The sequence below is a fragment of the Perognathus longimembris genome, chromosome 2 (genome assembly GCF_023159225.1).
Source record: "Perognathus longimembris pacificus isolate PPM17 chromosome 2, ASM2315922v1, whole genome shotgun sequence".
Taxonomy (NCBI): domain Eukaryota; kingdom Metazoa; phylum Chordata; class Mammalia; order Rodentia; family Heteromyidae; genus Perognathus; species Perognathus longimembris.
The window spans coordinates 127536575-127559549 of record NC_063162.1 but is presented as its reverse complement, the minus strand read 5'-3'; the positions used below and the strand labels follow the sequence as shown (position 1 = coordinate 127559549).

The following is a 22975-nucleotide window of genomic DNA, read 5'->3' as shown; positions in this document are numbered from 1 at the left end:
TAAAAACACTCATAGACCCAAACACATTGATATTTGGGGATTTTAACACTCCACTGTCACCTCTGGACAGATCGACACCCCAAAAACTGAACAAAGAATCAACAGAACTAAACAATTGCATAGACCAACTGGACTTAACAGACATGTACAGAATATTCCATCCAGCAACAACAGAATACACATTCTTTTCAGCAACACATGGAACATTCTCTAAAATAGATTGCATCTTAGGGCACAAAGAAAAGCTGTACAAATTCAGAAGTATCAAAACCATTCCCTGCATTCTCTCAGTCCACAAAGGAATAAAATTAGAGCTCAACTCAAACAGCCACCGCAGAAAATACTACAATTCATGGAGACTAAACAACACACTGCTGAACCATCAATGGGTCATTGAATAAATTAAAACAGAAATTCAAATGTTTATGGAATTAAATCAAGATGAGTACACAAAGTACCAGCTCCTTTGGGACACAGCAAAGACAGTACTCAGAGGAAAATTTCTATCTCTGAGTGCCTACATCAACAAACTGGAGAAACAGCAACTCAATAATTTAAGGAAGCACCTTAATCTCCTCAAAAGAGAACAACAAGACAAAACCCAAGTCAATAGACAGAAGCAAATAATTAAAATCAAATCAAAATTAAATGAATTAGAGACAAAAAAAAAACCATGGAAAGAATCAACAAAACAAAGAGTTGGTTCTTTGAAAAAATCAACAAGATAGACAGACCCCTGGCAAACCTGACCAAAAAAAGAAGGCAGCACACTCAAATAAACAAGATAAGAGATGAAACAGGTAACATCACCACAGAAATAACCAAAATTCACAACACAATAGGGGACTATTTTGCAAACATTTATGCCAACAAATTCGAGAACTTGGAAGAAATCGATGATTTTCTAGAAAAAATTGATATTCCCAAACACAACCATGAAGACTTAAACCTTCTAAACAGACCCATATCCAGCATTGGAATAGAAACAGCAATAAGTGATCTCCCATCCAAGAAAAGCCCAGGTCCAGTCAGATTCACAGGAGAATTCTACAAGGCCTTCAAAACAGAACTCACACCAATATTTCTAAAACTCTTCAAAGAAATTGAAAGAGAAAGGTCACTACTAGACACATTCTATGAAGCCAGTATAACCCTCATCCCAAAACCAGGCAGGGACTCATCACGGAAAGAGAATTATAGACTGATTTCCCTGATGAACATTGATGGAAAAATTCTCAACAAAATTCTGGCCAATCGACTTCAACAGGTCATCAAAAAAAAATCATACACCACGATCAAACTGGATTCATCCCAGGGATGCAAAGTTGGTTCAATATACGCAAGCCAATTAATGTAATCCACCACATCAACCGGAGCAAGGTAAAGAACCCCATGGTTATATCTCTGGATGCAGAAAAGGAGTTCGATAAAATCTAGCACCCATTTATGCTAAAAGCCCTGGAAAAACTGGGATTCCAGGGAACACTCCTGAATATAATAAAGGCAGTTTATGACAAACATAATTATGGCAAGCATAATTCTAAATGGTGAAAAACTAAAGCCATTCTCTTTAAAATCAGGAGCAAGACAGGGATGTCTGCTCTCTCCCCTTCTTTTCAACATAGTACTAGAATTCCTAGCCAGAGCAGTTAGGCAAGAAGAAAATATAAAGGGGATTCAAATAGGAAAAGATGAAGTTAAACTTTCTCTCTTCGCAGTTGACATGATCCTATACCTAAAGAACCCCATAGATTCTACTCCCAAGCTACTAGAGCTGATCCAAAACTTTGGCAAAGTTGCAGGATATAAAATAAACCCTCAAAAATCAACGGCATTTCTATGTGCTAATGACCTGAACACCGAGGCTGAAATCAGGAAAGCAACTCCTTTTGCAATAGCCTCAAAAAAATAAAATATCTAGGAATAACCTTAACCAAAGAAATGAAAGAACTCTATGATGAGAACTTTAAAAACATGAAAAATGAAATTAAGGCAGAACTAATGAAATGGAAAAATCTCCCATGCTCCTGGATTGGGAGGATTAATATAATCAAAATGGCAATATTGCCACAGACTATCTACAAATTCAATGCAATACCCATTGATATCCCAACACCATTTTTTAATTAAATAGAGGAAGCAATCCAGAAACTCATATGGAACAATAAAAGACCTAGAATAGCAAAAACAATCCTAAGCAGAAAGTACAGTGCTGGAGGAATTACAATACCCAACTTCAAGCTGTATTATAAAGCTATAGTAATAAAAACAGCTTGGTATTGGCACCAGAACAGGCCTGAAGCCCAATGGAACAGAATTGAAGACCCAGAAATGAACCCACAGAACCATGCCTACTTAATCTTTAATAAAGGAGCTAAAAAAAATAGTCTGGAAGAAAAATAGCCTCTTTAACAAATGGTGTTGGCAAAACTGGTTCAACACATGCAATAAACTAAAACTAGATCCATATATATATATATATATATATATATATATATATATATATATATATATATCCCTGCACCAAAATCAATTCCAAATGGATCAAAGACTTCAAAATAAAAACAGATACCCTGAAAACACTAAAGGAAGAAGTAGGAGAAACACTTGGGCTCCTTGGCACAGGACGGAACTTCCTTAACAAAGACCCAGAAGTACTACAAATCAAAGAAAGGATGGACAAATGGGACTGCATCAAACTGCAGAGCTTCTGCATGGCAAAGGACATAGCTCGCAAGATAAACAGAAAGCCCACAGACTGGGAAAAGATCTTTACCGGCCATACAACAGACAAAAGCCGCATATCTAAAACATATGCAGAACTAAAAAAATTACATTCCTCCAAAACAAAACTGCAAAGAACCAACAGGCCCCTCAACAAGTGGGCTAAAGACTTAAAAAGAGACTTCTCTCATGAGGAAATGAGAATGGCCAAGAGACATAGGAAAAAGTGCTCTACATCACTGGCCATAAAAGAAATACAAATCAAAACAACATTGAGATTCCATCTCACCCCAGTAAGAATGTCCTATATCAAGAAAACTAACAATAACAAATGTTGGAGGGGATGTGGCCAAAAGGGAACTCTACTTCATTGTTGGTGGGAATGTAAACTGGTTCAGCCACTCTGGCAAGCTGTATGGAGATTCCTCAGAAGGCTAAACATAGAGCTCCCTATGACCCAGCAGTCCCACTTTTGGGCATCTACCCAAAAGACCACAAACAAGAACACACTAAAGCCACCAGCACAACAATGTTCATTGCAGCACAATTTGTTATAGCTAGAATATGGAACCAACCCAGATGCCCCTCAGTAGATAAATGGATCAGAAAAATGTGGTACATATACACAATGGAATTTTATGCCTCTATCAGAAAGAATGACATTTGTAAGGAAATGGAAAGACTTGGAAAAAATTATACTAAGTGAAGTGAGCCAGACCCAAAGAAACATAAGACTCTATGGTCTCCCTTATAGGGAATAGTTAGCACAGGTTTAGGCAAGTCACAGCAGAGGATCACAAGAGTCCAATAATCATGTCCTTATGAACACATAAGATGATGCTAAGTGAACTCCATGTTATGTAAACGATTGTTATATCACTGTTGTAACTACTTTCAACGTGCTATGTGTAACCGTAGCTTCTATTATTGATGATCTTCTTGTATCCCCTTACTGTGGTGTACCTGCACTATCTCTGTATCTTATGTGAGTACATTGGAAACCGTGTATACTGGTATTAGAACTAGGAAACTGAAAGGGAATACCAAAATCGAGAGACACAGGGTAAGAAAGACAAATGACTACAAAAGCAATACTTGCAAAACTGTTTGGTGTAAATGAACTAAACAACTCATGGGGGGGTGGAAGGGAAAGGGGAAGGGAGAAGGGGGAAACGAGGGAGGAGGTAACAAACAGTACAAGAAATGTACCCAATGCCTAATGTATGAAACTGTAACCTCTCTGTACATCAGTTTGTCCATAAATTTTTTTAAAAAAGAATCAATTTCAATTTTTAAGAATAAAACAAGACTACATAAGTTCATATCTGAAATCAATTATGTTTCTGCATTATAAATATTTGGTGTAAATTCAATATTATATATCTCTAATGTACATAGAAATAAGAGTTTAGCTATTTTTTTGTTTGTTATTTTGCCAGTCCAGGGGACTGAACTCAGGGCCTGAGCACTGTCCTTCTCTTCTTTTTGCTCAAGGCTAGCACTCTACCACTTGAGCCACAGCACCACTTCTGGCTTTTCCTATATATGTGGTGCTGAGGAATCGAACCCAGGGCTTCATGTATATGAGGCGAACACTTTGCTATTAGGCCATACTCCCAGCCCTGAGTTTAGCTATTTTTTAAAGAAGCCTGCCTAAATTTTGAACTATAACTTATTTCAGTGAATAATTATAATTCATCAGTATTCTGAATATGGTTTTTTAACACAGCCTGGTATCAAAAATGGAAATTTGAATAATTAATAAATGAAGGAAAGAACATGTCAATGAGTAAACACACATAGATAAATAACATAAAAGAGTGTGAGGCTTCTGTATTTTCTCAACCTCTGTTTTTAAAAGCTACCATCCTTCAACCTATTGTTTAGTCCTTTCAAGGTGTTCATAATAAAAAGAAAGGTAAACAGAAATGCATTTGGGACATTTTCTTGTATTAATTCTATTCCCTATTAACAAAAGTTAAAATCACAAAATTCCTCATCTTTAGTATGGAATGAAGCATAGGAGTTTAGAAATTTATCCTTAATTTAGTGCTCAATATCCATTTTAACAATTCTAATTTTAATGCCTGTTTTCACATGCCATAGATCAAGCCTGTTTCCCCCCCACCCCCAATGGCTCTGTGTTTCAGTTTCTTTCATCTCAAAAATATCTTAGGGTTTTTGTTTTGTTTTTGTGCTAGTCCTGATGTTTTGCATCTTGAACTTGGGGACTGGGGACTGTTACTGGGTTCTTTTGCTCAGAGCTAACCCTACCACTTGAATCTTAGCTCTATTCTAGGCTTTTTTTGGTAATTCATTGGAACTAAGAATCTCATGGACTTTTCCTGCCTGGGCTGGCTTCAAACCACAATCCTTAGATATTAGCCTCCTGAGTAGCTAGGATTATAGGTGTGAGCCATCAAAACCTGGTCAGAATTATTATTATTTTTTGTTTGGTTTTGGGCTTTTTGCTAGTCCTGGGGCTTGAACTCAGGGCCTGTCCCTGGCTTCTTTTTTGCTCCAGGCTAGCACTCTGCCACTTGAGCCATAGCATCACTTCGACTTTTTCTATATATGTGGTGCTGAGGAATCGAATCCAGGGCTTCATGTATACGAAATGAGCACTTTACCACTAGGTCATATTCCCAGCCCTGGTCAGAATAATTTTTAAGAAGCATTTCTGTTGCAAGAAGATAATTCTTCTAAATCAAACTCACTGTTAATAAAAATAAAAAGGATTCATAGCCCATTTCTATCATAAGTAACTCTGGAAGTGAAAGGGGTATAAATGCAATTGTTCCTTTATGTAATATTGTAAATTCTAAATTTAAATTACTTTGAAGAGCCATTAAATTACACTTAATTTTTCGTTTTTTAAAATTATTTCCTGTCGTAGCATTTCCAACATGTGGCCTATGAAAGAAGCATGCTGTAGAGAACATTCTAGTACCTGACATGAATGATCATAGATTATTTGACATAGTTTTAGATTTCCCTATATTTCCAGAGCAATGCTTCAGGAAATAGCATGAAAGAAGTTGAGAGAAAGCTAAACAAAAAAGAGATCTCACACTCAGGACAAGAAGGACAAAGATTCATCTACCTGGATTATGCTCCTCTAGGTCAAATAGGAACATAGGATTTGGAAAAAACAAACAAAAAAAAGACAATGTAGAGAAAAGGAGGAAGGCCAGGCACTCCCTACTTCTGATCTTTTGGCACTCTGTAAACCGCTCAAAACCTGGTTAGATTACTGAATTAGCCAAGATTGTTTCTTTTTTTTTTTTTTTTTGGCCAGTCCTGGGGCTTGGACTCAGGGCCTGAGCACTGTCCCTGGCTTCTTCCCGCTCAAGGCTAGCGCTCTGCCACTTGAGCCACAGCACCGCTTCTGGCCGTTTTCTGTATATGTGGTGCTGGGGAATCGAACCTAGGGCCTCGTGTATCCGAGGCAGGCACTCTTGCCACTAGGCTATATCCCCAGCCCAAGATTGTTTCTTATATTCAAGTAAATACGTGTTCAAAAATGGAAAATAATTATAACCACATCAAAGTTGAAGTGATATTTCTTGAATATTTGATTTCAGGGCCAGAGATTCATATTGGCTATCCGAAGTGGATCTAGGGCTGTCAAGCTTATAGCTTAGGTAATTTGTTTGAAGGAAAATAATCTAAATTATACATATAGAAAACTAAGTATAGAAAAAAAAAAAGAAAATTAAGGATAGAGCTATTATAGGGTTTGGATCTTAAAAAGATTCCCAAAGCCCAAGTAATAAAGGTTTGGTTCCTGACTAATGTTAGGAGATGGCAGAAACATTAAGAAACACAGCCCCCTTGGAGGAAGAAGATATTGAAGTTGTGTCCTTAACGACTTTTCCGTAAGACTTTTTAATCTCTCTCTCTGCTCTCTTTAATTCCTGACTGCAATGAGAGGAGTAGCTGCCCTCACTGCACATTTCTGTTGCCATTATGTTCTGCCTCAAAAGAAATGGAGCCAGCCAACCATGGATTGAACCCTTTTAACCCATGAGCCAAAATAAATTGTTCTTCCCTTTGTGGCATAGCCCAGGTATTTTGTTATAGTAACAGAAAGCTGACTAACACAAGGATCTTCACAAGGTTTCATGCAATTTAGAGGACCTGGAACTTTATCCCATGTGTTTAGTAATAAACTTACTGTACCCATTATTATCAAAATGGTTCTGAGCATTCCTTGTTCTACTCAAACAATGGACTACAACATTTAAATATCATTTAAATTTTTTTTGAATAGACTACTTAGAGCATTCCTCTGTATCTACTGCTTAACAACAAATAGCCAGTTTATAAACCTTTGTTAATAGTGAATCCGTTTATTGCCCTCTGTTCTGTACTGAAGGCAATGTCCACACATCAACCAGGCAGGACAATGAGAATGTTCATGTGTTGTCTAGCTTTTCACCTTGAAGATGCACATTGCTACTTGGGCAAGACAGAAATCTCAACATAAGGAACTATCCTTAGTCTCATCTATGTAATGTCATTGATAGTTTTAATAACACCCTTTTATTCAAAAATTCTCCTATACATTTTCATATTATATGCATAGAACACAGTGTACTTAGATTGTACTTGTTGGAAGTGAAGAGTAGAAAAGTATTAACGGGACTGGAGGTGGATCAAGTCCTTAACCTTAGGCTGTCACTTCCTATGCATAGAAAAGAATATCCAGAGAAGGAACATGGAGGCAGCCATGTCTAGGGCAGCAAGACAATCCAACAGACAGGAAAGGCCTCACTGAGGACAATAGAAGTTAAGAACATGAAAGCCAAGCATTGAAACATTGAGCCTATCCTTCATTTGTGGAGAGGAAATATTGACAGAATTTGTGCAAATTCTATATAATTCTGTGACATTGCAATGCAGCCAAAATAAGGTGAGCCTTTTGAGAATCATCTGTTTTAAATTCTCAGTTCATTATTAAACTGATCAGGATCCAAAAATTCCCCTGAACATCTTGAGAAGGAGTTGAGCCTTAAAACAGAATCTCATTGTCTTTACAAGAGTGTCAAAGTTACTAATCTAAGCATGAGGAGAACAAAGTCTTTTCACAGATGACTGTTTTAACTAAAAGCTCCACAACCTCATCTCAACCTGACTTTATAAGGGATGCATTTAAATCAAGAAGAAAAGATTTCCTCATCCTCCTGCTCACTCCCTTTTGCCAATAATAGAAGAGAAGTTTTCAAAGCCTTTTCAGGAACCTCTCTCACACAGAAATCATTGTAATTTTGATTGTTTCAAAGGTAAGACATCAAAATTATGCATCAACACCCAAGTACCCATAATAACCCCAAAGCAGAAATGTCATTGCTTATGGCTTAAATTTGACGAGCAACACTATAAAAAGACATTATAACTATTACAGGCAGATTAGGAGATACAACATGGAGTGATCATTTAGGGCAAAAATATCATATGCTTTAAAGAAGGAGATTTCAAATTGTGAATTTTATAAAAGAAGAAATTGCAGTGCTTTAAATTATAGCTCCCTCCAGGTATCCCAAAGTAAATGCTGTTGATAATCACACAGCTCTAAGACCCCAGGCCATCTGAGAGTTAGGGACAGAATCTTCTGACCTTGATAGACTTAAGAGATAACAGGCATCAGAAAAGCTCTGTTTGTTCAGAATATCTTTTTTAAACTTTGGACTATCTTTCTACTGTTTATTATTATTTATACTCCAAGAACATATTACAATTTACTCAAGTTGAGTGTTGGTTGCTCACAATAATCCCAATAATCTTAGCTACTCAAAGGCTAAGATCCGAGAATCATGAAGATGGCCTTGAAAAGAAAGTCCATAAGACTCTTCTCCAACTAGCTGCTGAGAGGGGGGAGGAGAGAGAGAGAGAGAGAGAAAGAGAGAGAGAGAGAGAGAGAGAGAGAGAGAGAGAGAGAGAGAGAGAGAGAGAAACTAGAGAAAGAGCAGTGGCTCGAGTGGTAGAACTTTAGCCTTGAGGAAATAAAACTCTTGGAAACAGCACCCAGGCCCTGAGTTCAAACCCCAGAAGTGGCAGACACACACACACACACACACACACACACACACACACACACACACATACATCCCTCACTCAAATACCATGTTGGTATACAATAGTAATACAAATATTTATACTATATATTTAAAATACAGTAAATTATTACAGTTTGTGGAAAATTACATGGCAAGTTAATATTACACTTTCTGCCTGTCAGAAGTAGTTCCTATTAGAAAATAATAGATCCTTGTTAGAAAATAGTAGTTCCTTATTAGAAAAAGCTTGCTGATCCTCTTAGCATGACTCACAGAAAATCAGAAATAAGATGATCTTAGAGAGAACCTAAAAGAGAATCATTACTGGGGCTTAAATTTAGGGGTTTTGAATGCTAACGTGACTTTTTTTTTTCTCATTTCTAGTGCAGTACAATGTAAGACGTATCTATTTCTGGTTCGGGGCTAGTTATTTGAAGATAAAAATCTCAAGGATTTGGTTACCCTGGCTGGTTCTGAATAGGGATTCTCAAACCTCACACTACTGATTAGCTAGGATTATTGGCATGAGCAACCAGCAAAGTGAAATTTTTTTATGAGTTCTTCTTATGATGCCAGGTAATCTAGCCTGTAATCTAATCCATTGTTTTCTTTGCCCAAACAAGAAAATTGAAAACTAAAGTGACAGTTACAAAGCCACAGTTATTTTTCCAAGGTCTCAAAATGTTTCTTTCCTTTTGAGGTTTCTCATAAGTCTCTTGTACTAATCCAAGACTTCAGAACATCAAAACAGTATTATTTTTTCCTTTTTTGGCTCTAGTAGCAGATTGATTAAGGTTCTTTGACCAGTTCTAGTAACTGCATTCACAGATAAGGTAAGTATGTACTTTCCATAAGGATCTGGAATAATGCCTACCACCTACTAATCAAGACTTGAAGTCTCTCATACAGAAAGGGCTCAGAGCTGGTAGGAATCCTAGAAAATTTCTAGCCTAATTCTTCCAATGTACAGGTAAGGAAAATGAGAACCTTGATGGTGACGTAAGGCTATAGCTTGCCTGAAGTGACATGCTCCCTAGCAAATCCAGAGGGAGATGCAGAGCTTGCTCCACACAACCACCCTACAAGATGGCAAAAAAGATGGTTGGATCGAAAGAAATCTTGAGACGGGGTCACGAGAGGAACATATGCTACAAAGACTCATGAAAACAGAACAATAAAGACATCTTCAAGAGACCACTGAAAAGGAGGCAAAAGAAAAACAGGAGAAATGAGTCCTCTCAAATTATTATAATATGAACTATGTTTAATAAAAAAAAAAGCATTACGAACCACACAGAAAGGCCAAATTCTCCCCCCCTCCCCATGTTTTATGTTGATTATTGTACAATCAGTCAGTTGATCTTTACTGGAACCCAAAATAAACACAGGCAATGAAAGGACAAAGAAGAAGCAGAGGGAGTTTCTATTGACAGCAAACTCTTCTCAGATTGCATTAACCATTCAAGAATCTTCTGGAGCTTCATTAACAGAAGTCCAAATGGGAGTTTTACTGGTTTACTGCCCTTGCTCACTCAGGTAGTTTCCTTGTCACCAAAGGGACACACAATAGGACAGTCATCTTGAGAAATCAGGGTTTTCACTTGGAAAATTAAGTAGTGTAACATTCACATATCAAGAGTGTTTTAGTTGTGTTCACTCCGTGGTGGACAGTCCCGCAAAGACATGAATTATTGACTGCCTCAATCAAAGGAAGCCACTATGAGTATGAGAAATGTATTAGTCACTAGATAGATTAGCATTGCTAAGTTTGAAACATCACATTTGACACGTTTTCTGACTCATGTTTGTTCAGTTATTCATTTAACCTTATGGACAAATCAGTAGGTTCAGTAGACACTTTGGGCCATTTTCAAAATACACTTTAATGTATATAATATGTATAATGTATATAATAATGTATACTGTATATAATATAATATATAATATATAACATTATATAATAATGTATAATGTATATAATATGCATAATGTGTATAATGTGTACTTTAATGAGATATTGCTTTAAAACAACAAGTCTGAGGTTAAAAAAAAACCCAGCATCCTAGCCCTGGTTTACAAACATATAGCAGTGTCAAGATGATAGTTGGACAGATATTGAAAGAGCATGAGAGAAGGTCTACACTAAAGATATGGATCTACAATTCATCAAGGGATACTTTCTGAAGGATAGGAGGAGAAAGCAATAGCTAGAGAGAATGTAGATAACAAAAGGCTGCAATCTCAGATGATGTTTGAAGGTCTTTAAGAGAAGGGCCAAACAAGAAGACTAACGAATAGCCAGGAGGTGGACAGAAAATGAGGTTGTCATCAGGATTCATTCATGGTATATACTCCTTCTGTGATTGTGAAAAGGTCAAAGAATGGAATAGTTCATAGAGATGATGGGAGGACATTTTTTGTGCTGGTGAGAAAGGCCCCATCAAGAAGAGGAAACTGGATGTTAGGACCCAGGGGAAAAGCTAGGGAATTTGAGTGGACTGTACCACACACTGGTGTCGCTGTTAGGGATGAAGTGAGGGGAATCTCTTTGATCAAATGTATTTATTTTTAGGGGGTATAAAATGAGGTCTGTGGATGAAAGTGTAAGAAGTGGAATAATGGGATTACTTATGAAGCAGATTTCTTTGGGAATAATGAATTTATTAGGAAAACACAATAAAAGAGAGGTAATTTTGAGTGTCATTATTTGAGATATGTAGTTATAAATACAAAGTAACAAGACAGAACTAAAAAGCTATCACTCAAATACTACATTCATTAATTGAAAGCTGAAGAAACTAGGTACCTGCTGGGTAGAAGGAAAACAGCAGAAAAATACAAGAAACATGACATTTCTATTTTTAAAACTTCATGGATCTGACAGTATTTGACTGATTTGTGTTAAAACTAGGCCAGGCCAGGCTGATCAGGCTGCTCTTTGGAACTCTAAAAGATCATAAGAAATGTGCTTGCCTTACATATGAAACTGTAACCCCTCTGTACTTCACTTTGACAATAAAGAAGGAAAAAAATAAAAATAAAAGATCTTTTTCCTGAGAAGCTGGTCACTTTAAAACCAAAAGACTGTGGCAACCAGTGTATCTTGTTTATTCCACTTTGCACCCAGCTTAGTCCGAATGCAGATAAAAATTCAGTCATGTAAAATGATAACATAAGGAGATCTAGCTTTGGAAGTCGCATGACCTCTGACGTTAACATTACACAAAGTTGAAATTTGCAAGCATTCTCTTTTTCCATTCCTACTATTCATGTAATTGCAGGTGGAAATAAAAATGTCACTGTGTAGCTTTAGCCACCATGGGGTGAGAGTAATATGATGATAAATACTCCACAAGTATCCAGGAAAAGCCACTACTTATGTTTGGCAGAGAAATGCGAACTCCCATATTCATTTGGATATTCAAACAAAAGAACATGATTTTTTTTTTACAAAATGAAATCAAATACAAATATTGATACTTTCCAGACTGTGTTTTAACATAATAGGGTCCATGCAAAGGTCCTTCAATGCGGCATGATGAAAGACACAATGTCAAAGCACATGTCACAAAGCCTACGATGCTCATGTGAAAAACTAGAGAAGTGGAAAGACTTTAAAGCAACAATGGCACGGAACAAAGAATTTCAATATGTGGAAGGTAAGGCATAACCCAAACAAAGCAATACAGCTAAAAGTAAGTCAGGCCCAGAGAGACAAAGGATGCATATTTTCTCTCACACACAGAAGCTACAATTAATTTATAAACACTTTGGGGTGATATGCAAATATATGCAAATGTATTAACTGAAATATGGTAGATTCAGGGGGAACACAGTGTCATTCCTCAAAAAGGATAACTCAGAGTCCCACAAAATAAACACCAGGAAACTGTTACTGGAAAGTGATGGGTGGGGTGGAGGGGTAGTAGATGAAGAAAGAGGAGAGTAGGAGGGGTATGCAATCATAAAACTTAAGGCATATCATACAAAATCAAGAAAACTGAGGGAAGATGGAGTTGGGAAGGAGGGGGGTAAATGATAAATGGACTGGCAATGATTAAGATGCTTTGCATTCATAAACTGCTTTTTGAATGGCAACTCCTTTGTACAACTATTTAGATAAACACTTTTAGTAAATAAAATAGGCACAGTGATTTTACAATGGAAAAGCAAATGTAGAAATTAGAGCAATCAAGTACAAAAATGCAAACACCTTTTTTTGGCACAGGGTGAGGGGAAGGGGGTTGCAGGAGGGTTGAGGTAGTGAAGGTGTTGTAGGGCTTGAATTCAAGGCCTGGGCACTGCCCCAAGCCTCTTTTTGCTCCAGGCTAGCACTCCAATACTTGGGCCACAGCACAACGCCCAGTTTTTGAGTAGTTCATTGGTTATGAGAATCTCATGGAGACTTTTCTACCTGGGCCAGCTTTGAACTATGATCCTCAGTTCTGAACCTTCTGAGTAATAGTATTATAGGAATAAGCCTCTGGCATTTGACTACAAGCACACATTTTATTTAAGATTCTTCTATATTCTAACAGAAAAATTTTAAAATATGTTTATGAGTCCTAATTTCAAAAATCAGACTGCAATAAAATTAAGGAAAAAAATGGAGATGATGTAAATCTCTCTCTCTCTCTTTCTCTTATAAATACATCTAAAGCCAAAAAGGAAACTATTATAAATCATGTTAAGATTCAATTACATTTCAATGAATTATTTAAGAATGTCAATACAAAGGCACATGGGCAGAATGTGCATAATTAAAGGTTCCTGCTCCCTAGAGATATTTTTAATGATTTTTGTTCTGATTAAAAAATTGTGTAATTGACTGAATATAGTTGTTTGAGAGCATGTGGCCTTTCTCAGAGAATGAGACAAAAAAAGTTAAGAAAAAAGGAGACTAACAGTGCCAGACTGCCATTTTTGTCTATTTCCAGACCCTCTAGATACATAGGTAGATGACTATAATGCAATATTCCAAAAATCCTGACATAAGTCATTGATGCAAGAACCGAACTAACTAGGCAATCTGATATATTTTGACTTGTTTTAAGCAACAATTAATTAAAACATCTGCCTCACCTCCTTTCTTGCCACCACAGGACATGTCTTGGTACAGTGCTAGCAAGCTCTGCAGGCATGCAACCAAGATGAGAAAAAAACATATGGTATTTGTACAAACTTAGAAAGTATACAGATACCTGGCAATATTGGTCAAGTAAGAAGAGAGAAAGAAAACATGAACATTGAAAGAGGGAAAGAACTGTCAAAGTTTTTTTTTTTAATAAGAAAAGAGTATTACAAAGTGTTCACAAGGTGTCTGCAGACACCCTGTAGTTTGAATTACATCACCAGTGCCTCTGGCTCTGGTTACTTCTGAGTATAGCCTCATGTTTGTGCCTTGGCCATTTTGGGCTCTGGTTCTCCAGTTAACACTTTACATGTTGCTTAGAAAACAGGCAGATTCTACCACACTGAGCTATTCTGTTGATATGAAGCTCAAGAACTTTTTGCCTAAGTTGGCCTATAGCTATTATCATCCTCAAAAGCATGAGTCACTGGCACCTACAAAGTAGGATCTCTTAAACAATATATGAAAAGCACAAACCATAAAGGAAAAAATCAATACATTTATCTTCATTGAACTTCGTAGTTTCTTTTCATCAGGGATGGGGATATAGAATTTGAGGGAAAAGAATGAAAAAGTGGAAAAAGCTCAATGGACATTGATGAAAGTCAACTATACAACTAGTGGACAGAGACAGGAGGGAGGAAATGGGAGAGAATAAAGAAACTGAAGACACTGTATGAAAGGGAATGTGCTCATTACCTGACTCGTGTAATTGTAATCCCTCTGTACATCACCCCTATAATAACAAATAAATTAACAATAATTTTAAAAGACACTACATGCAAAACTACTGACTGAATGACTATATTTAATATGTGCAGAAGTGATGATTTATCTAGGATTCATAAATTCCCACAAGTCACTATGAAAAATAAATGTCAATCTAGCTGAAAACTAAGTAAGTAATGTAAACATGCTAGTAACAAAAGAGTGCAAGTGGCCAAGAAAAATGGACGACGTTGACTTGACATCTCTGTAATCGCATCCCTTAGACTTCCAAAAATGAAAAGAGTGACAAGAAGTATTGTGGGAGACCATGCTATAAGAATTCTTACATCTCTTGCTGTGGGGAGACAGGAATAGTACAAGCTGTTACAACAGACTTGAGAGCAAGTTTGCATCATCTAGTTAAAAAAGGTGAATATTGTAACCCAGAAATCCAGTCCTAGGATTATGCTTGAAAAATCCTGGGCACAGAGACATGTGCAAAGATGTTCACTGTAGCACTACATATTCACTGTGGTGATGTGGATGGAGAAAAGACCAGACGGGAGCTTAGTGATAAGTACTGAGTAGCCTTCAATGTATCTACAATACTTTGTGCCTTCATCTGAGTATTAGCTATTACCTAAACATTTTGTATTGTCTACATGCATTATAAAATTTAAAAAAAGAAACAATGACTTACCAAGCTATCCACATCAATGCTAGAGTTCACAGCCCATTGCAATGTGTTCATGATATTCATGGCTAAAGTTAGAATAATACCAACTGATCCTTCTCCTTCACCTACACATGGAAAAAGTTAAGAAGAAAGCTTGTTTATTTCTCTCTTCTGTGAGCAACTTCATGCGAATATCATACTAAATTCACATTTCAATTTTATGCTGATTTGTAACCGGTTTTGTTCACTTTTTCATAGCATTTTCCAGAAATGATAATGCCTTCACCAAGGAAGCATTCAACCAGTTTTTAAAATCAAAGAGTGTGACTGATTACTAACAAAGGGTTGTCCTTTATCATTGAAGGTGTTGTTGGTATTGGGCAGCCAGTATGTTTCTACCTTCTACTATTGTTTTGTACACCACACTAGTAGCAAACACTAGACCAGGCAGTGGGAAAGAAAGCCCAGTATCCAGATGGATTCCTCATTGTCCAGTGCCTCTATTGGCCTTCCACCAAGGACCAAGGGTGCGACTTGTCCTGGGACCTTCCTGAAATTGCACTGATGTCTTTGATAGGCAGTTGGTGAGAATTCTGTACTTACAAACTGTAGATTTGGCGCTGGTCTGGCATTCACTCTGAATAGTTACTCTGTCTCTGTCACTTTCTCCATCTCTTCCTCTGTATCTGTGTTCTGCTCTGTCTCTCTGCCTCTGTCCTTTCCTTACTGTCTCTCACATGTACAGACATATTTACACACATTCAACTTCTTAAAGAAACTCATTTAACTCTATAGATTTTTTATTTATTATGCAAAAGCCTCATGTTTTGATCTACCCCAAATTTAGAATCTTTATATTGGAAAACATCACACTTTTATTTATTCCTCCCGAGGCAGTTTTTTCCATGCAAACTTCATATTATATAAAGAAGTTCATCCACTAGTGGTAAAAAGAACAAAGCTCACTAGAAACTTGAAAAAGAAAAGTGTATGCTTATTTTTTTCTCCTACTCAGAGAGCTCTTTAGTAAAGAAATGCATTAAACTTGATACCAAGAACATTTTCCTACATCAGAATGAAAAGATCTGTTTCTACTCATCACAGAATTCCCATCAGATCCTCTGCATCTCCAAGGGATTTTAAAGCAGAGTTAGTAATGCTGCATATATCCCTAAGAAGTCATTTGATCAACTATAAACCCACAAATGTTAAAAACAAATCTACCTAAAGAAGACATCTAAACATTTTAATCTATAGCATTGTACTCATTGACAAGGTTTTGACTTAGCTGCTTAAAGCTAGTGAGCTCATTGTACCTGTGGTTAAAATGGAAGTGAAGGTAACAACAATGAAGAAGAGAACAAAAATCATTTCTATTCTCATCTGGAACCAGCGCAGTGTTGACAGATACAAGAACCAGTTGGCAGTGTGTAAATTCAAAGCTTTGTGGAACAATGTTTCAAAATAAGGCTGACGTCCAAAGGCACGAAGTGTCCATAATCCTTTTAAGCTTGTCACAAGATGAGTGAAAATTGGGCTCCTGCCTGTGTAATATTCCCATAGAAAACAATACAAATCATGCAAACACAGAATGCAATGTCTTATTGCTATACATGCTCCTGAAAAACAAGACTAACAGAGTAGCCATAAAGTGCCCCTGTTTAGAGAGATCTTTCAGTCAGCTGCTGTATTTTCAATAGGTGGGATAAATTAAATTTCTACTGAATTATCCTTCATTTTCACTTGGTTGCCACAGACACTTATTTTAATATTCCTTTCTTTTTGGTAGAAGTAGAAATTGAACTCAAGACCTCATACTTGTCAGGCAGGTGTTCTATGGTTGGACTGTGTCCTTAACGGTTTAATGCTTTAGTTATTTTTCAGATATGATCTCTTGTTTTTGTATGGGACCAGTTGCCTACCACCCGATCTACTACTTCTGGACTCCAGGGCAGCTGGGATCACAGACTGTGCTACTATGAACAGTTTGCTTATTGAGAAAAGGGTATTGCTAACTTGGTGCCCTAACTGGCCTCAAACTGCCATACCCTCTATTTCTGCCTCATGCCAACTGACTGGATTATAGACATGAGCCACTCTAATGTCCTCCCAACCCTAGGCAATTTTTTGGCTAATTATAAAAAATTCATTGATAAGCATTAGTTTTCTTTAAAGAAAACTTTTTACCAAGTGTCTCAACTAAGAATTCATATGATCAGGGTACCAGTAGCTCATACCTAGCTATTTCAAAGGCTGAGATCTGAGGATTGTGGTTCAAAGCCAGCCAGGCAGGAAATCCATGACACTCTTATCTCCATCTAACCACCAGAAAATGGGAAATGGCACTACTGTGGCTCAAAGTGGTAGAGAGCTAGTCTGGAGCAAAGGAGCTCACAGGAGCGCCCAGGCCCTGAGTTCAAGTCCCACAACAACACCACACACACACACACACACACACACACACACACACACACACACACAATTTTCCTCTGAGTTTTTTTTAACAAGTTATTTGTAAAACAGAAACATGCTGGTAGTTTATTTCCTAAAAATGTACTTGTACTTAAGCTGTTACTGAAAAATGTGATTGCCAAAAGGGCTCAGGTAGAGTTTAACAGCTCCCAGACATAAAGAGCATAAAGAAAAAGAAGACAGCAAGCCAAAAGCAAGAATTCTATCTAGTATCATTTGGGAAGCGATGGAAATTTTTAGACAATTGTAGAAAATCTAGCATCACTACTATTTTTAAATCTGTGTGTGTGCACATGCACACACACACACACACACACACACACACACAGGCATTACAAATCAGTATCCTATATACCAAACCTCAAACCAAATTAAGTCACACAGTCCTTAGTTAACTAAAACAATTCATGAGCAGTTTTGCAATGTAGTTTTGTTTATATATATGTATATAATATATACATACATACAGATAGATAGATAGATAGATAGATAGATAGATAGATAGATAGATAGATAGATAGATTTGTGTGTATGTATATACACACTTCAAGAAAAGGGCATTTCTATATAATATAAAACTTTAAAAGCAGGAAAATACATTTTTGAAAAAGTAAATTAGCAAATAGTGAATCCCTGCAAGCTTTTGTGGCTTTTGTCTAAAGGTGAGCACTATACAATCCCTGCCATACCTTCAGACTCCAGTTGTTTGAGCTGCTGGGAGGTGTGGAGAAAATAAGCTCTCAGCATGACAAAGACCGCTATCACTGGCACAGATGCTAGGAAGATGTAGGGTTGTAAAACGGACACTACGGCCACTGCCCCAATCACAATTAATAGCAGCTGTAGGATCAAAGAAAACATGTCCATCAGTAAATATTCACATGATAAAGTAGACCAGGTGTGTCAGTTAGTTATATCTACATAAGCTCTTCCTCCTCTGCTCCATCCTTAATAGGGGGAGTTGTGTTTTCATTTTGGGGGTTCTTTTTGTTTGTTTTGTTTTACTGGTAATGTGATCATCTCAAAAGACATTTGTTTCTAGATCCTATGAAAATTCAAACTATTGTTTAAGTTGCCAATAAATTTTCTGAAGTTTTGAAAAGGTGATGCTCTTTAAGCTCCAGATATTCTTATTTTTCCAGATACTTCATTGGTGTTGTTATTGCAATATTATTATTATTATTATTATTTATTTTGCCAGAATTGAGGTTTGAATTCATAGTCTCACACTTTCTGGATTTGGCTGCTTAGCTAGTGCCTCCATCTTGACCTTTTGCTAGCTATTTCTGAGTAATCTTGCAGACTTTTCTGCCTGAGCTGGCTTCAAATATTGATCCCTTGGGTTCAGCCTGCTGAGTAGTTAGGATTATAGGCTTCATCCAGTGGTACCAATTCCAGATACCATAAAATATTATGCAATAAACAAATTTTAAATGAATATGAATGTTTTAGCCTCACTTTAAAATCATTTTGAAATAATTTCACTATGAAAATGCATTTTAGACAAAATTTTAGAAAAATTTTGGAAAATTAGGAATTTGTCTTGAAGCCTTTGGAATCAGAAACATATAGTTTAAATGTAGGTCTGGTCATTTAAGGCAAGCTATTTTTACGTTTTATGTTAAAATAAACAAATTATATGTAACAAAATTTACTTCCCAATTCTCCTAATCTCATTCTTTGAAATAATTGGGTATGTTCTAATAGTTCAAAAAATGGAGGAGCTAGCTTATTTAGTTTGAAATTAAAGCCAATGGCTCATACCTAGTTACCTGAGAGGCTGAGATTGTTGGGATCATGGTTCAAAGCTAGCCTAAGTAGAAAGAAGCCCAAATGGTCCCTTTTCAATAAAAAGCTAACGCCGGCTGTAGTGGTGCACCCCTGTAACCTAAGAGGAGGATGAGGCAGGAAGATCCCGAGTTCAATAAAGAGCTAACTACTAGGAAGTCTAATTAGGTGGATCGCACCCAGACATATTCCAATGCAGGAAGCAAGACCCCAGTAAACAAACTAATATTGAAATAAATTAATAGAATGACTTCAGAACATGATGAAATAAGACTTTTCTAGTTTCTGCAGGGGATATAGTTCCACTGAACTATAAAGCTCTTGGTGAGCATGTACAAGGCTAGTTCAATCCCTAGCATGCACATGCTTGCGTGCACACGCACACACACACACAGTCACTTACACACACACATGCCACTACCTCAACTTCCACCACTACCACACACACATACACACATACAAATATCTATAAACAAATCCTAAACATCCCAGGGAGGGTTTGAATCTGAAAAATTAGTGAGTGCCACACAACAATTCTCCTATGATGTGGCAGAACTTTTCTACCCACCGCAGCAGCTAGAAAGCATTCCTGATACAGAAGACCACAGAACTGTGAAACAGAAATAGCTGAACAATGAAGGGCTACTCTGAAAGTGGTTTAAAAAAATATGTAATGGCATTGTTGAAAACCAGGCAATAAACAGTAGAGTTTAATTGTAAGTTATAGGGAGTCCTTGAAAATGTGTAATAGACATTAACAGGGATAAATATTCAGGGAAAATGTACAAGACACATTAAAGAGATCAACCTAGAAGGCCTTTGTGTAAGCGTACAACTTGGAGCAGAAAGAAGTCCCTAAACCTTGAGGCTGACACTAGGATGTAGAATTATAAAGTATGCATGCTTTTTATTTTAATATATTTTTATTATCAAACTGAATTACAGAGAGGTTACAGTTTCATACATTAGGCATTGGATACATTTCTTGTACTGTTTTTACCTCGTCCCTCCTTCCCCCTCCCCCCCCCATGAGTTTTTCAGTTGTTCAGTTCATTTTCACCAAACTGTTTGTGAGTATTGCTTTTGTAGTTGTTTGTCTTTTTTTTACCCTGTGTCTCTCAATTTTGGTATTCCCTTCCAATTTCCTAGTTCTTATACCAGTATGCCCAGTTTCCAATATACTCAGATAAGATACACAGATTTGCCCAGCTATAGAGATCAATAAGATAGATGCCAGAGTACAGCTTTTCCCTGTTTACCTTTGAGAATAAATTTGTCTTGTATGGTTGGCATGCTATTCTGAATCGTTTAACTGTTCAACGGAAAGAGAGTATCATCAGGATTCGATTTCCTGTTTTACAGTTGGCAACTGTAAAATGCTTTGAGGTTAATATCTGTGTAAGGTGAAGCAATAGTGAAATACAACCCAACCCTTCCAGTTACATATTTGTGCCAAGCATTATCAAAAGTTGGAAATAGAGTGAAGAGAAATCCATCTTATATTAAAAGGGAAATTTAGTTAGTTAGGTGCTGATGCTTCACACCTGTAATCATAGCTACTCAGAAGGCTGAGATTGAAGGATGGTGGTTTGAAGCCAGCCCGGGCAGAAAAGCCGCTGTGAGACTCTTTTCTCCAATTAGCCACTCAAAAACTGGAAGTAGAGCTGTGGCTCAAGTGGGAGTGCTAGCCTTGAGCACAAAGAGGCTCAGGGACAGAAAGCAGGCCCTGACTTCAAGACCCACAAGTGAAAAAAAAGGAAATTTAGTTATTTCATTTTGTGCAATAGATTCCTGAAATAATTGTGACCAGAATTATTTTTATTTGTTTGAACATAACTAAGTATAACTAGAGAAAGCTCACAATTGAAATATTTGTAAATATTTATTTAACTAACTCAAAATTAATGAGATTTTTACTGCATTTGGATTGTCAAAAAGTATTCTTCCTAAAAGTGAGGACTTCTTGTACTACAAAAGAAATAGGTTAAAATTAAAAGAAAATCACTTGTGCATAATCATTTGTGAAGAAACAAATGAACCTTAACAACATGTGAGCAGAAACACTGAAACTGGCCTGAAAAGGAGTTGAGAACCATCGCATGTCAAAAAATGTTCATTTATAGAAGAAATATCCAAAAATTAACTCTCCAAAAGATTTCATAGATAAGCCACTAACAGATTTGGAAGAGATTCACTAGACAACAGAAGTAGAAAAATGATTAACAAGGGGTACCATTTGCAAGCACATTGGCAATCAGATTAAAATGTCCACATTCCAGTTTTTACCTGACTTAGCCATATTATATGAAGGGGCCAGTCCTACCAGGAGAAAAAAATAACCAGAAATTTAAAAAAAAAGGCATAGGAACACTCCTTTGAATATATTAACTCAAAACATGGATTTAAAAATTCCAGCAGGTGCTGCTGAGTTATATCTCTAAACACAGCAATTGAAGGAAATCCAAGATGCTAAAGGTCACTTGGAAATGTATTTGATTGTGTCAATTATTTTAGATGAGGCAAACTGACAGATTGGTTTTCTACATCTGCCAGTGTTGGTTGTATACACACACACACACACACACACACACACACACACACACTCTTGAGGTCATTATTTTATTTTAAATGAATTATCTCAGCGAAGAATTATTTTGGAAGTGTTACGAGGGGGAACATGTAAGAATGACTTATTCAAAGATGGGCAATATTTTGTTCTAAATCTTTCTCCCACACAATCTTTGGGACTGTCATTTTGTCCCTTGACTTTCAAGCTAAACTAGGCAGGAAGCTTAGAAAGTTGTGCTCAGGCAAGGAGCAACAGGCAAGAGTATCAAGTGACAACTCTCTTAAATCCTGTCACTAAAGAGCAGAATCGTCAAGGTCATGTCCATCTGTACCCCGCTGCCCTCTCTTCTCATCGCTCATGAATCATCCCGCCACACAGAGTCAGGCTCACAGCCTGGCTTCTCAGCAGAGCTGTATGTACAATAGTGTTTAGAGGAAGTTCTCCTATAGCCAGAATTCTTCTTGTACCATTCACCTGCTTAAACATATCTTACTTTCATCTCTTCATCGTGGCACTTAACTGTGCTGAAGTTATAAAGCTAAACTCATCTGTGCCCAAGTGTTCCTGTATGAGGTTGGATTCCAGTGTGACCCACTCAGTGATTTATCTCCATTTTAACAAGAGCCTTTGGCTGTTGCATAATGCTAGTGCCCAAAATGACATATTTTGTGACCAGTGATTTGGGGGAAAATGGTCTTTAATGCCTTTCTAATCACTCCCAGGCATTCAGTTATTATATCTAAAAGGGGGATTGTGGGCTGGGGATATAGCCTAGTGGCAAGAGTGCCTGCCTCGGATACACAAGGCCCTAGGTTCAATTCCCCAGCACCACATATGCAGAAAACGGC

At 37.0% G+C, this 22975-nt stretch overlaps 1 protein-coding gene across 1 annotated transcript in view; it reads right to left on the bottom strand.

The window, feature by feature from the left end:
* Nucleotides 1–22975, bottom strand: part of Cftr (CF transmembrane conductance regulator) — a 145613-nt gene that overhangs the window by 31082 nt on the left and 91556 nt on the right. The window contains exons 19-21 of the mRNA XM_048337623.1: nucleotides 18460–18610; nucleotides 16615–16842; nucleotides 15323–15423 (exon numbers count right to left, since the gene is read on the bottom strand). Coding sequence (XP_048193580.1) covers nucleotides 15323–15423; nucleotides 16615–16842; nucleotides 18460–18610 — 480 coding nt within the window. The remainder of the gene's footprint in view (nucleotides 1–15322; nucleotides 15424–16614; nucleotides 16843–18459; nucleotides 18611–22975) is intronic.